Below are 13,787 nucleotides of genomic sequence, written 5' to 3'. Positions count from 1 at the left end.
AGTGCTGTTTGTTTCATAATGATAGTTATCTGAAAGCTTCAAATCTTCAAAAGGCTATGACTGATGGCTGTTATCCATAAAGTTACTAAAAACATGACTTACATACATCTTAACACGTGGTTTCCCCTGCCTATGTTAATCTCCAGGAGGCCGCATAAGTGTTTTTTCTTTCCAGCTGCTTAAAATGACTAATTAAAAGAAGAAAGCAGCACTGAGACAAACTATCACACGAAAAAGTGCTGCGGAAAATGACGGTCACAAGGGAACAAGCAGTAGCGACTATTAGTTATTAAAGCAAAATGGAAACATAAGACAGTATGCTGCTGCTTTTCAGGGTGAACATTTTTAGCAAAGGGAATTTTTAATCGATTTTATTGTTAAATAGCAATGTAGTTTGCTTCAAGTTTGAGAGCAAGGCGGATAAAACATGAACATTTACTTTACTCTTCATTGTCGTTTGATAACAGCTAACAAATAAAACAATGTGTACAGGAGCCGGTAAGAATTGACTTCGGTTGACTAGATTTTTTGATCCACTTTTCAAGTTTTAAAACAATATTAATTACTGGAGATAAGCAGAAGCAGATTTGCTAGAAGGACCTTAAACTGATAGCACACAGCCGCTCAAGTTCAACATTTTGAAACTTAAGAGAAAGATCATTAAAGGGACCGCCGACAAACTGGAGTTCCTGGAAAGTCTGTATCTGTTTTTATGAGTTTTCATGAGTTGCTACTTGTTGTCACAGTACACATGAGTCTGGGAATTTGTCCTTTGACTGTTTGTGGCCAAAAACTAAGGGCTAAAAAGCACCGCACGGTGATCAGGCGCCCGATGAGAATCAGTTGACTTCACTTTTAATTTTTCCACTCCACACAATATTTTGCTACTCCCCTCGTCTTGATTCATAGTTATTGTCTAGACGTTAGCATGGGTTATTTAGGCTTGGACTAGGGTACGATTTTAGTCTAAAGTTAAAATGTAAAAAAATGTTATAAATAAATTCACAGCGGTGAGTTGCCATCATTAACATAATTAACTATAGCTTTAGCTACATGCTAACTAATGGACTTCATCCGATTAATTTTTTTCATACAATGTAGCAAACGGAAAACTAGAGCTGAACTGATTTTTGACACCATACCGATATTGATGTTAGAGAATTCAAAATGCCAATGGCGATATACTGGCCGATACTTCTTTTTTACCACAAACATATAACATAAAGAAATATTTTGAGAACCCTTCAAATTTGATTATCAATATAAAATATAGTGAGAAGATATGTGCTGAGGGGAATAAAAAGTAGAAGATGCTTTGAATAATCACTTTGATTTTAAAGCTATTCTCTGTCCTTTCAGATTTATTTCAGTGAATTCTATATGATCCCATCTCACTCTCTAGTTACACAGATTCACAGAGAGACTTGTTCTTTTATTCAGCTGGCACTGTACATAATCAGGGGAAAACCCTTACAGTGAGCTTGCCCAATGCCTCTGAATAGAACAGTGGACTAGTTCACCTCAAAGAGATGACTGTTCCCAGAGCAACAAGAAAACACTCATAGAGAGCAAGAAAATGAAGACAGACACTCAAAGGAACTGACAAAGAAGAGAGGAATAAGAAGACAGACAGAGAGGCAGGGCATTACACTGCACCCCACCATTACAATGAGTTTAATCACATTCACATATGGAAGTACAAACACTGAAAGACTGGACTGAGAGTAAAAGTGTGCAGGAAGCCAACCTTCATTACTCAGCTCAGGTCCATTAAATAATAAGATATCTAAAACAAAGATGTAAAAGAGATGTCATCAACATGAGGAACCAGCTACCATAACGGCACCATTTTGGAAAGTTATGTACATTAATGTAATATATTGTAATTTTCTACTAAAAGGAGATATATAAATGTGGCACTGATGTTTTGTTTTGATTCTGAGACTTCACAGCCCTGTTCAAGCAGCATTCAACAATACGAATCTCAGTGGAGTGAAAAACCTTTGGATATTCACAGCAGAAGTTCTCCAGGTTGTTACAAAAACAAGCCCTGACTTGATCGTTGCCTCCAGAGAAGGAGACCAACTCCGGAGTGTGCAACTCCCTGTTACTCCGGCTGTGTGAACCTGTATTAGACTCACGTAATTAATTTAGACAGGTGCCCCCCTCTTGGGCCAACTTATACAGTCCGGACCCGATTAAAAACACTCGCACAATGGTGCTTATATTCCGACACTTATTCCAACGGCAGATTTTTTTCCCCCTTGTCCCATCTCCAAATCAAACTTATTTTTTAATCGAAGGAAAAATTGATTTTAAGAATGCAAAAGCCAAAACCTTCATGGAGTCATTACTTTCCCAGAGTTTCATGAAAAGGACACAGCTGAAGAATTCACATGTTTCCAATTGGCACGACCCAAAGACGGAAAACCAATGAAGAAGCTGAATTTAGCGTATGTGAAAATACCAACACTGATGCCCTTAATCAATTAATTAGTTGGTTTCAATCCAGCTCATGGCCTTTGTTATATCATTTATCACACAGCCTTTGTACAATGTAATATCTAAAATACTCTTGCAGACGTATTATCACATTTTAACTCAATGAACGACCCAAACATGAAAAGGCAGAAGCTTCTGTCATTCACAGGAGTAGCTTGGGATGTTGTATGATTCTTGAGCGATCAGATAACTAATATATGGTCACCTAAGCCACCTCCAAAATGTTTTATTTTCCTGCAACACCATCTGAGGCTAGTTTCCACCAAGGACGTTTGGTCTGTCATTGTGATGCTCGGTGCAGACATCTGCAAACCTTTATGAGTGCACGTCCTGATTTATAAGTTAACATATCATATTTTTGAGGTGTCTGTAATGATTAAAGAAACAAGCACAAATTACCAGTCATTCATTAATCATTATATTGCCTCAAGTGATAAAAGGGGAAATCTACCCCTGTCAATCATAATACATATCAACTTCACCTATTTATATTTCGTTAGAGACATTATGCTTAAACAGCAACTGCAAAGTATGGCCTAAATGAAAACACACACTTATGAACCTGTACAAAACAAGTCAATTTATCCACTTATCAAATATGATCAATAACTTATATCTGAAGTCATTTTGATTTCAGTCCTGACACCCATAATATTATTTCAAGCAGTTTTTGGATTCCAGTCAAATGGCCAATATACAATGCATCCCTACGAGTGATAACTTACTTTAACAAGTGTGACCATTTGTATGTTCAACAATAACGGTAATGTTCTATACATCCAGAAACAAAACAAAATCATAAGTTTCTTTTCTCTTTTTTAACTGAAAGTATTTCTCTTAGGCAAGAATTAACTTTTTTTTTACCATTAACAGGTACCATGTTCCATCACTTCACTGCATCTTTATACACTTTGAGTGAGCGAAATATTCAAATCCATGCCAACCATTTTTATGGTTATGATGTTTTTGTTCTCCAAAACTTAATAATCAATCATATATTAAACAGTCCCAACAAATTAAACATTTATTCACTTTATTACCAGTTCTTCAAAATTAGGGTTGGCTGGGCGATAATTAAATTTGATAATTTATTGTGTTTTAATAATTGATAATTATCATTAATATGTTTTAATAATAAATACAATTTGTCAAGTATTTCATTCACACAAGAGTATACAAAACCATGTGGTTCCTTCATATAGACTATTGAGTTATTGAAAGAAAAAAACTATTTGAGTTTTGTCCTTTTTGTTAGGTATTCTCATCTTAGAGGGATAGTTTAGCCTGGGGGGGGGGGGCAGTGTCATGCGGCAAAGATCCTCATCTAGATTCAAACCCGGGGCATCTAATTTATTATGGTCGGAGATCACTGATCCACCAGGACAAAGACTATTTTAAGCTCTTGGTTTTGTCATATTTGTTTGATGCGCTCTGAATCTCAGCAATTTATAACTTATTAGTTGAACTTGAAGCACTTCAAGGATCACATATCCTGAGGTGAAAAGATGGTTTATAACCATCACAAATTCTTAAAGTTTTTTAAATAAAAGTTCTTCACTACTTAGGGTTTTAAGCATAATTACAATTACCTGATGATAAGATTTCAATGGTCATGTAGTTTTAAGAGTTAAAAGACTTGACAGGCTACTCACTACCTGTTCCAACTCGTGACAAAGTTGACAAACTTTAACAGACTTTTCCTTTAACTAGCTAGAGCCTATGTCAAAATGTTTTACCCCCAGACATCAGGCCAATTATGGAATCAAATCTGTGCCTAATAGGAATCTTGCTAATGTACAATATAGGGCCATCTCCTCTGCACTGTACGCCCACTCCTCTTAAAATGTATCTGTAATGTCTTGTGTTGGGTTGGGATTGTTATTGGGGCACCCACAATAATAAATATACACAAATGTACTAAATATAAATATATATATTTAAAAGCCTTAATTATATTTACACTTGTATTCTTGCAATATTTATATTTTCCCTTCCTTTTTTTTTCTCCTATCCAGATTAATTAATATCTGGACCCCGTAGAAGCAAGCTGAATAAAATAAAGCTGTTGTAAATTGTACATAAACACAGCATGGGACAATTTGTTGTCTTTTAAATGAACAAATATCAACATAAACAACCCTGAATCCATGTAATTATAAAGTAACGTTACACGTATCTACAAATATCAACAGGAGAGACTAAGTTTGCAGTGAAATAACACAGTTGACCAGGTTGCTAAAATGTTGCAAAAAAAAAAAAAAAAAAAAAAAAACCCACATCTGTCCTACTTGTAATTTGTTTTGTGCACAACAGGTGAATAAAAAGGGTTTTGACAATATCAGCATGTGTTTCTCTGATAAATGTCATATGTGACATTGCAGAGGTTTCCTCCTTCCTCCATGCCTCACTGACACCATCTGACACGGACTCCCGCCACACGTACACGTCCACACAAGCTCTCTGCTGCAAACATTTACAAGTTTTGACTTGGGTGCATAATGAATAAGCCATGTGGCAATAACTGCACTTGTAGCTAACCTGCTAGCATGTCAAGCTATAATGACATGCTGGTGTTGTGGACGGTGGCTGGGCGACGTGTGATGCTTTTATTTCACCTCCAAAAAAAAAAAAAAAAACCAAATAAAAAACCACTCTTATTATTATTATGGTCTGTTCCTCTTTTACAGGAAGAAGGACACACAGGATACTAGTGCGGTTTCAAGCTGCAGGGCTAAATAAGAGCCTGCAGTAATAGTAGCTAAAGGGGTGAGTAACTTCCACGTTACTGTGCCCGCAAGTTCACTACCAAACACCCGGGAGAACCCACTGACCTGCGGGGCCTAGCGGCTCCCCGTCCTCTCCGAAGATCAGTCGGAAGTCCAGCTCCTCATTCCCGGGGCAGTTTGCAGTCGTCATCGGGTTTGACAGCTCGGGGTTTTTTTTTTTTGTTTTGGTTTTTTTTTCACCCCCGCCGCCACTCGAAACGTCGACCCGCTGGAGCAATGTATGCTCTCCTACGAAATGTCACAACATCTACCGACTGCCACGACGCCTAAACTTCAACTTCACAACGTTTGACTCAACGCGCGCGTGGCCATGCACGAGCTCCGTGTTTTTATCCTCGCGGGTTTGACAAATCCAGAATACAGCTCGTTAAGCTGCTCTTCCTCCGGCTTCAACTTCAGAGAAAGTCGTCTGCTCTTCTTCTTCTCCTTCTTCTCCTTCTCCTTCTTCTTCCCCTCACTGTTTCTCTGTTAATAAACAAAGAAGCGTCTTTAAAGCTGATGAATTGCCCGTTTTAATTGCCCCGTCCCCCTCTTCCTCTCCCCGGTCTGTCTCTCTCTCTCGCTCTCTCCGGAGCTCCTATCCCAACTTTTACTAACCCCGCGTGACAAGGCTGTTCCAGCGGTGACGTCAGCAGACACAACACAACACAACACGGGCACGCACATATATGCACGCACACACACACACGGACACACACATAGCTCCTCAGAGTTCACAAACAGCTGATGAAAGTAGAAGTTACAGGCCCTGAAATAACTTTTATTTATATTTTTTTAAGTGTTGACCAGCGTGAAGCAAAAATAATATATATATATCTATATATATATACAGTACCAGTCAAAAGTTTGGACACACCTTCTCATTCAATGGTTTTTCTTTATTTTTCTACATTGTAGATTAATATTGAAGACATCCAAACTATGAAGGAACACATATGGAATTATGTGGTAAACAAACAAATGCTCAACAAACCAGGATATGTTTTATATTTTAGATTCTTCAAAGTAGTTGAATGAGAAGGTGTGTCCAAACTTTTGACTGGTACTGTACACAAGTACATATTTGAGATACTTGTTCTTAATTAGTTTTAAGTATTTCCACAAAAATCTGCTTTTAAGAGGGAAATATTGATCTTTTTTTTTTAATACAGTACCAGTCAAAAGTTTGGACACACCTTCTCATTCAATGGTTTTTCTTTATTTTTATTTTTATACATTGTAATTAATATTGAAGACATCCAAACTATGAAGGAACACATATGGAATTATGTGGTAAACAAACAAATGCTCAACAAACCAGGATATGTTTTATATTTTGGATTCTTCAAAGTAGTTGAATGAGAAGGTGTGTCCAAACATTTGGCTGGTACTGTATGTATAATATATAATTACATACAATAGGCTGCATAGGAAGCTTTTGTACCTAAAACTCTTTTTCAATGTCTTTGATAATGTGTTATCACTGTGTTAATAAGCTGTTTTGGAAAAATAAATACAAAATGTACTAGCATTTGAAATTGTGTATAGCGAAACCTTTTGACCTTGCAACAACTAGGTCTTACAGCCACTTTGCTCTATTTAATTGGCCCTCCATTTTCTTCCAACCACCCATCATTAGATTACATCCGATTGCGCCTGGCTCTCAACACTACCTCTTTGTGTGGTTCCAATCCAAACCAGCATTGGTAAATCTAATGACATGATGCACTTTCTACCTTTAGATCCCTCCAGCCTGTCAGCAGGTGGGCCCATTTATTTCTAACCAGCCAATTTGGTCTTGTGAATAGGACTGTACTGTTGGTAGGGAAGAACAGACATTTTGAGCGTATCTTTTTGGATTATTTAGGTTATGATTCAGCCTGAATAGCACGTCAATTATGGCCATTGAAAAGAAAAATGCTGTTTATGTTCTGAGAGCACAGAGTTTAAAAACCTGTAGTTATTTGTCACTTTTATCCCTGATATCTCCAGGCTTTAGAGGGTTGTTTCACACTCAGTTTGAAATGTTCTACACTTATCGCCTCCTCAAATTATAATTTTGCACAAGGTTTTGCACTTGGTGGGACTGAGTGGGTATTTCAAACAAGGACACTACGCTAAAATATTGGCCAAAAGGTGCAATATGTTTAGGATATGAACATGTTGCGATCCAACCATTTGTAAATGTCAACAGTAAATCTATGTGGCCAGTCATAGACATATTTTTAGGCCGCTCCTTAGACCTGCAATTTTTTTTTTTTAAGTCTGACAGGGCAAGCTAATGACAAGTTTTGCTCTGAGGGATTCCTTTCTGCCATTGGTTTATATATATCACAATGCAATTTATTGGAATTTCTTACGAGAGAAAGGGTGGCAAGAGTAAATCTGTGGCTAGAATAAAGCAGAGGTAAACCCATCTGTATGTGGGCTGTTCAACTCCCTTTAACCTCTGTGTCTCTATCCAAAGCATAAATCTACTCAGGTTAATCTTTATTTGGTAGGCAACACAGAGGTTGATGCACTCTAAAGCTTTAATGCGTTGCTGCTTTGATGATATTCTTGCCTGACAACATTTGTATTAGTAGCCTAATCAATTATCATCTGCTTTTACCCTATATATTAGTGCAGAGGATAATGTATGCTCACTCTTTTTTTATTCTATTGACATATAACAAAATGTACTTGCATTATTTGTAGCACATATGGGGTGTTCAAATTCTTATTGTGATGCCCCCTCCCTGTACTATGCACAAACACACACACACACACACACACACTCAACACACAAAGGCACACACACATTTGCGGCTGATCAAGAATATCTGTCACTATCAAGCTTTTAATGTTTCACCAAACGTTTTTGCAACACTGATAAGCAGAGTCATAACCTCTCAAGTTTTTATTACGTGTTTTACTGCTGCTATTCATTTTATCATAGATTAATGAATAAGAATAATATTTTAGGGCTTTTATTATGAACTTGCAATAAAAGAAACAAATGAGAACATGTTCTTTGTGTAAATATCAAATTAACTTTTCATTTGTTAAAAAAGTTAAGTTCTGCAAGAGCACATTCTGATGTGAATCAGTCCATCCATGACGCAAATTGCATGTGCAGCAGACAACAGCTTCTTATTTTTCTGACACAGCCACATTGTATATACCTTTGCTAGATGCATGTGGGCGTAAAGACAGGCGCTCCGCTCACAAATGCATTTGAAAGCATCAATATCACATTTCCTGTGGTCTTTATTTCCAAGCAAAAGCACAAGGTTTAACCCTTTTTTGACTTCTATGCCACCATGAAGCAATTCTCTCCCAAAAGTCAGAGTTCTTACTGTAGTACTATAAGGGCTGCTGCAATCGAATTCCTCTTGAATTTCAAATATATACCAAGCTGTAACATTTTTTGTTTCTTCTTAAAACTTTATACAACTTAAACAGTATCCTGCTGTTGTAGACAGCAGCAGGTACAAAAGTGTTGTAGGAACAGATGTAAAGTTACTTTATTTAAATAAGTATTAAATCAATAATATTGCTTGTTCGGTAACCTAAAAGAAGAAAAGTAATTATCTTCATAATTATTTTGAGCAACAGTTACTGTCATTAAGTCACACATGGTGTTTGTATAAATCAGTATTGTCACACATTAAGTACCAATCAATTCCAGTGTGTATTCAGTTATACTTTTGAAAGAGGTGACTATAATTGTTATAACCAAGGCTTCTATAAGATTGACTTTCAATAGAACAGAGAAGCAAAACAAGTTTGAATGGGATTATCTCACAAATGGAACATTAAAGATTTAGCTTTTTCAATTATAATTACCATAGCACCACATGTATCCACATGAATCTTACCAATTCTTTATTCACTGTCTATAATCAGATTTGTCACAGATATGTTCTTATTAAATTGAATTATTGAGTGATAATCATATCAGTATGTGGCAGTCACATGACTTGACTGCACTTTCTCCTGTGCAGCAAACATGTCCCCAGACCCACCTGAGTCTAATTCAGGTTACCGGCATGTTTTATCTTCGCAGATGACCTTTGAAGGGAGAAGATAAAGAAAACAAATTTGTGTGGGAGGCTGTAGATGTGGTTTGTGATGTTATGTTCTTGTAGAGAAAGTTATGAAGGGAAAAAAACCTAGCATCTGCCCCCACACTGGTCCTGTTTGAGAGGTAACAGTCTTTCAAGGATTGGGGTTTGCATTCGCTGCAGAAATGCAAAGTAGCACCTTGGCAACAAGCGTGATGTTCACTAAATGTCAACAAATAACAAATTGCATGCAGTCCTGTATCAGAATGTCGATTGATGAGGAAGTTAAGGCTCACTTAGGCTATCACACAGTTTTGTATTCAAAATATTCTTTAAAGTTTGAAAAGTTAAAAAAATAAAATAACTGTAATTCCTGTAAATGATTTGTTAATTGATCTGGGATTGACATATATACTACAGTATGTTATAATAATGCAGCAGAGGGGAGAAGTGAAAGATATGATGAATATAGTTGAAATCGTCCTTGTTGATTAATGCTGCCCTCTTTGGTTCAGTCTGTAGAACTGATTATTGACTTTGTGTGACGAGACAGCCAATCACAAGCCCAGAGTCTTGACATTAAAAAACTGTACACAGTGTGACCGTGGGAACTCTTCGCATTGATAAGGTTTATGAAGTAAATCAGTTTATTTATATGGAAATAATCAGTAAACAGCTGCAGTTCTTTCTTTCTTTATTAGGAGACCCCTGCAGTTCATTGGGGTTCCACAGCATTGGTTTGTCCAACACGTGACAGATATTCTATTACTGAAAGTGTGTGTGATGTTCTAAAGCCACAGTTAATCAATCAACGAGCCAGTTCATTCAGCACATGGGAATGGTAGCTGATGTACAATCAATGCTACATGTGACAGCAGTGCTGCTGCTGGATAAAAATACAACTTGGGAAGTTCAAAGGTGTGAACCAACATTAATGACTGAAAACATTCCTAGTATGCAACTTGAGAGAAACAGGGCCTCTTTTACAAATTGCTCAATTAAATAAATAAAGGAAAGAAAAATATCTGAATGTATTTTACTTTGAAGTCCAAGCATTTTTTTTTTTTTTTACAAGAATACTGCATCAGTTCATTGATCATATTGTAATACGTATATTGGTGATTCATCTGCACAAACATTTTCATCAGGAAAGATAGGCTATAAAATATTTTTTTGACATAAAGCACACATTGGCTGTCCTCCACATTCCCATTAAATAATATCTTAGTGCTTTTGAAGTATTATAACTAAGAGGTTTTACATTTGAAACTAAATATATTACATTTTTTTATGCAATAAATATTAATCTTTATGAGTTATTATACCTTGAGAACTTAACAATATTATAAAACAAGCCTATGTGAATATTATTAAACAAAACCCTTTGTGAACAAAAAGGCTTTCATAACTTAACATTTTTGCAGCATTTATAACACGTTTATTTAATGTATTTAATTTAAATTAAATCAATACTAATACATTTATTATCCGGCTTTTTACTTTTCTCAATTTCTGTTTATAAAATATTTTATTATATTGCATTTATGGTTATTTTTTCTATTTGCTGCCGATTTTGAATCAAACGTGAATAAGAGAACTGCTGTGTTGCGTTTCTACGTACGTCATCACTCCCCGCCTACCTGACGTCATCAACATTCGCCAAGAAAGCATGGCGATGCCGCTGTCAAGTTGAATAGGATGCTCACAGCTTTCCAGTGTTTTCTGAACATGTAAAGAGACTTTCAAACATCCCCGGTGCTCTACGCTGCCGTCTACGTCATCGTTTGCTCGTTTATTTGATTTTTTTTATTCTCGTCAGCTGCTCACGAGCCAGTTAAACACCAAAATGCACTCTGTGAAGGTCGGCTATTTGGCTTCGGCTATGTCGCGAGCTCTCTTCTCGAGTGGACTTTACTGTCGTGAGTTTATTAAAGTGTCGTCTTGCTGCCGTGTTCGTGGGTCTGTTAGTCAGACTCGTTGCTGTCGAACAGCAGCCCCTCCAGAGGAGACGGTGATCCGCGTTCCTCGCTACATGCAGAGGCGCGTTGAAAGTGTCAAACAGACCCGAGGCCAGTACAAAATCAACACCATCAAAGCTGGCAAGCTCCTGATCCAGGGCAAGAACCCCGATCTGAACCAGTCTGCGGGATTCACTCAGGGAAAGTTCGAGCAGCTGACTCTTTGCTCTAAAGGATGGAAGCATAACAAATCATTCGGTGACTACTTCACCATCAACAACATCAAGGCTGTCGCACCCTTTGTCGCTGAAAATCCGGATGAGGATGCTGAACAGAAAGCATCCGTGACTTTTAATGACCTCCGCATCTGCGAGGGGCTGGTTGAAGCTTTGGACAATATCAACATTACCCATCCCACCACTGTACAGCTGCAGACCATCCCAAAGGTCATGAAAGGTCTCAACGTCCTCTGTGCCGCGGAGACGGGCAGTGGGAAAACCCTGAGCTACCTCCTGCCTATCATTCACAGACTGCAGGCCGGTCAGGAATCGGAGATGTACGGCGAGGGCTCGCACAAGATCGGCGCCGTGGTTCTCGTGCCTTCCAGAGAGCTGGCCGAGCAAGTGGCGGCTGTGTCCAGGACTTTGTGTGCTCCACTAGGTTTGACGACGAGTACCGTGGGTGGAGGTCGGGGTGTAGGACACATCAAGGGGGTCTTTAAGAGGGATCATCCAGATATTTTAGTGGCCACGCCAGGTGCTCTGGTCAAGGCCCTGCGGAGACGCTGCGTGGACTTGAGTGAGCTGAGCTTCTTTGTGGTGGACGAGGCTGACACCATGTTCGACCCCAGCTTCTCTGACATGCTGGAGGACATCCTGCTCCGCACAAACATCGCCAGGGATCCCAAGGAAACACGAGGCCCAGGCCATAAAGCCCAGCTGCTGGTGGTGGGCGCCACCTTCCCCGGGGGTGTCGGGGAAGTGCTCAGCCAGGTGACAGACCTTGGCAGCATGGTGGTTATCAAGAGCAAGATGCTGCACTACCTCATGCCACACGTCAAACAGATGTTCATGAAGGTAAAAGGCACCGACAAGGTCCTGGAGCTCCACCAAGCCCTGAAGATGCTCCAACAGGAAAAAGGAGGGGGTGCCGCTCTGGTGTTCTGCAACAAGTCCGCCACCGTCAACTGGCTGGGGTACTCGCTGGAGGAGTTGGGAGTGAAGCACGCACGTCTGCAAGGGGAGATGCCCGCTGCCGTGCGTACAGGAATCTTCCGATCATTTCAGAAGGGCCAGGTAGATGTGTTGATATGCACAGACATCGCCTCACGGGGCCTGGACACGTCCAGAGTGCGTCTGGTCGTCAACTACGACGCACCAGAGTCCCACACGGACTACATCCACAGGGCAGGGAGAGTGGGGCGGGCGGGAGGGGTGGAGGATGGGGAGGTGCTGAGCTTTGTCACTCATCCGTGGGATGTGGAGCTGGTGCAGAAGATTGAGACTGCTGCACGTAGGAGAACTTGTTTGCCAGGGATGGAATCTGATATACATGAGCCAAAACCCAAAGAGGTAGAGGTAGAGGTAGAGGCAAAGGAGTAGAGGGTAGAAGTGTTTTTGTTTTTTTTCATGTTTGCAAGTGGTTGCAAAATGTTGCTATATGTCAAACTCTAAATGTACAATTTGTTGGAAACTGAATTACAGGGAGCTGTTTTTTTTGGCCCACATTGACTTAAAAAATAATATATATATATTTTTTTTACCCTACAGTCATTCAAACATTCCCATCGGGGATAATTTGAATTGTTTTGCCAAGCTAAGGCCTGTGACTTCACAGGAAAATCCATTCACATATTTTCTCTCCTTTTATTTATTTAATCAAGCAATTTGAAAAAGAAGGTGATCTGTGAACAATCTACTAGCTAGTTTCTCTGTAGAAAAAACATGATTTTCTTTAGCCTAACTCTATTATTGAATGTGCAAAAAAACGTCAGCTTCTCCTTCCAATGAGGGTATAAATTGGTTGGTTTGAAGTAAATCTCAGTGAAACTGTAACAAAGTAATGTGATGACTGTGGAAATCTTGTCATAGAAGGAGCCATTGCTGTAGACTGTTTTTTACACATTTATCAAAGTATCATACCCAGTATGGAATTGAAATAATAAAAAATATTATTTCAATTCCATGCTGGGTTATTGCAACAAAGCATGAAAAAAATGTATTATATTTTGTCTGATCAGTCTTATAAAACCTTTTAAGACTTGTAAAAATATGTCAATAAAAATGTTTATATTGTCATTCATAAAAATCCTGAATTCTTTGGAGATCCACTCTTACCACAATTTCAAAGTGGTAGTAGTTTTTTTTCTCTGTAATGTGTACCGCATGTGTTTAGCCACCAGGTGGTGGCATTTGTCTGATTTCAGCTTAGGTAAATTGGCTGCACAGTACATAGGTCAAAACATGTACACTGATTTGTGTGCTTTGTGCTAAATACAATTAACTTGGCACATGATC

The 13,787-nt window shown here is 38.6% G+C and overlaps 2 protein-coding genes across 2 annotated transcripts in view; one reads left to right on the top strand and one right to left on the bottom strand.

Annotated features, from left to right (window-relative positions):
- nfatc3a (nuclear factor of activated T cells 3a) overlaps positions 1-5,885 on the bottom strand; it is a 57,382-nt gene extending 51,497 nt beyond the window's left edge. Inside the window, exon 1 of the mRNA XM_054610956.1 lies at positions 5,334-5,885. Within this exon, the coding sequence (XP_054466931.1) occupies positions 5,334-5,418 (85 nt within the window). The 5' untranslated portion in view covers positions 5,419-5,885. The remainder of the gene's footprint in view (positions 1-5,333) is intronic.
- A 5,073-nt stretch (positions 5,886-10,958) lies between these two features.
- On the top strand, positions 10,959-13,502 carry ddx28 (DEAD (Asp-Glu-Ala-Asp) box polypeptide 28). The gene has a single exon (XM_054618464.1). The coding sequence runs from the start codon at positions 11,160-11,162 to the stop codon at positions 12,870-12,872; it is 1,713 nt and encodes a 570-aa protein (XP_054474439.1). The 5' UTR covers positions 10,959-11,159; the 3' UTR covers positions 12,873-13,502.
- Positions 13,503-13,787: the final 285 nt, after the last annotated feature.

Source organism: Anoplopoma fimbria, chromosome 2 (assembly GCF_027596085.1).
Source record: "Anoplopoma fimbria isolate UVic2021 breed Golden Eagle Sablefish chromosome 2, Afim_UVic_2022, whole genome shotgun sequence".
NCBI lineage: Eukaryota > Metazoa > Chordata > Actinopteri > Perciformes > Anoplopomatidae > Anoplopoma > Anoplopoma fimbria.
This window is presented reverse-complemented; position numbering and strand designations above follow the sequence as displayed.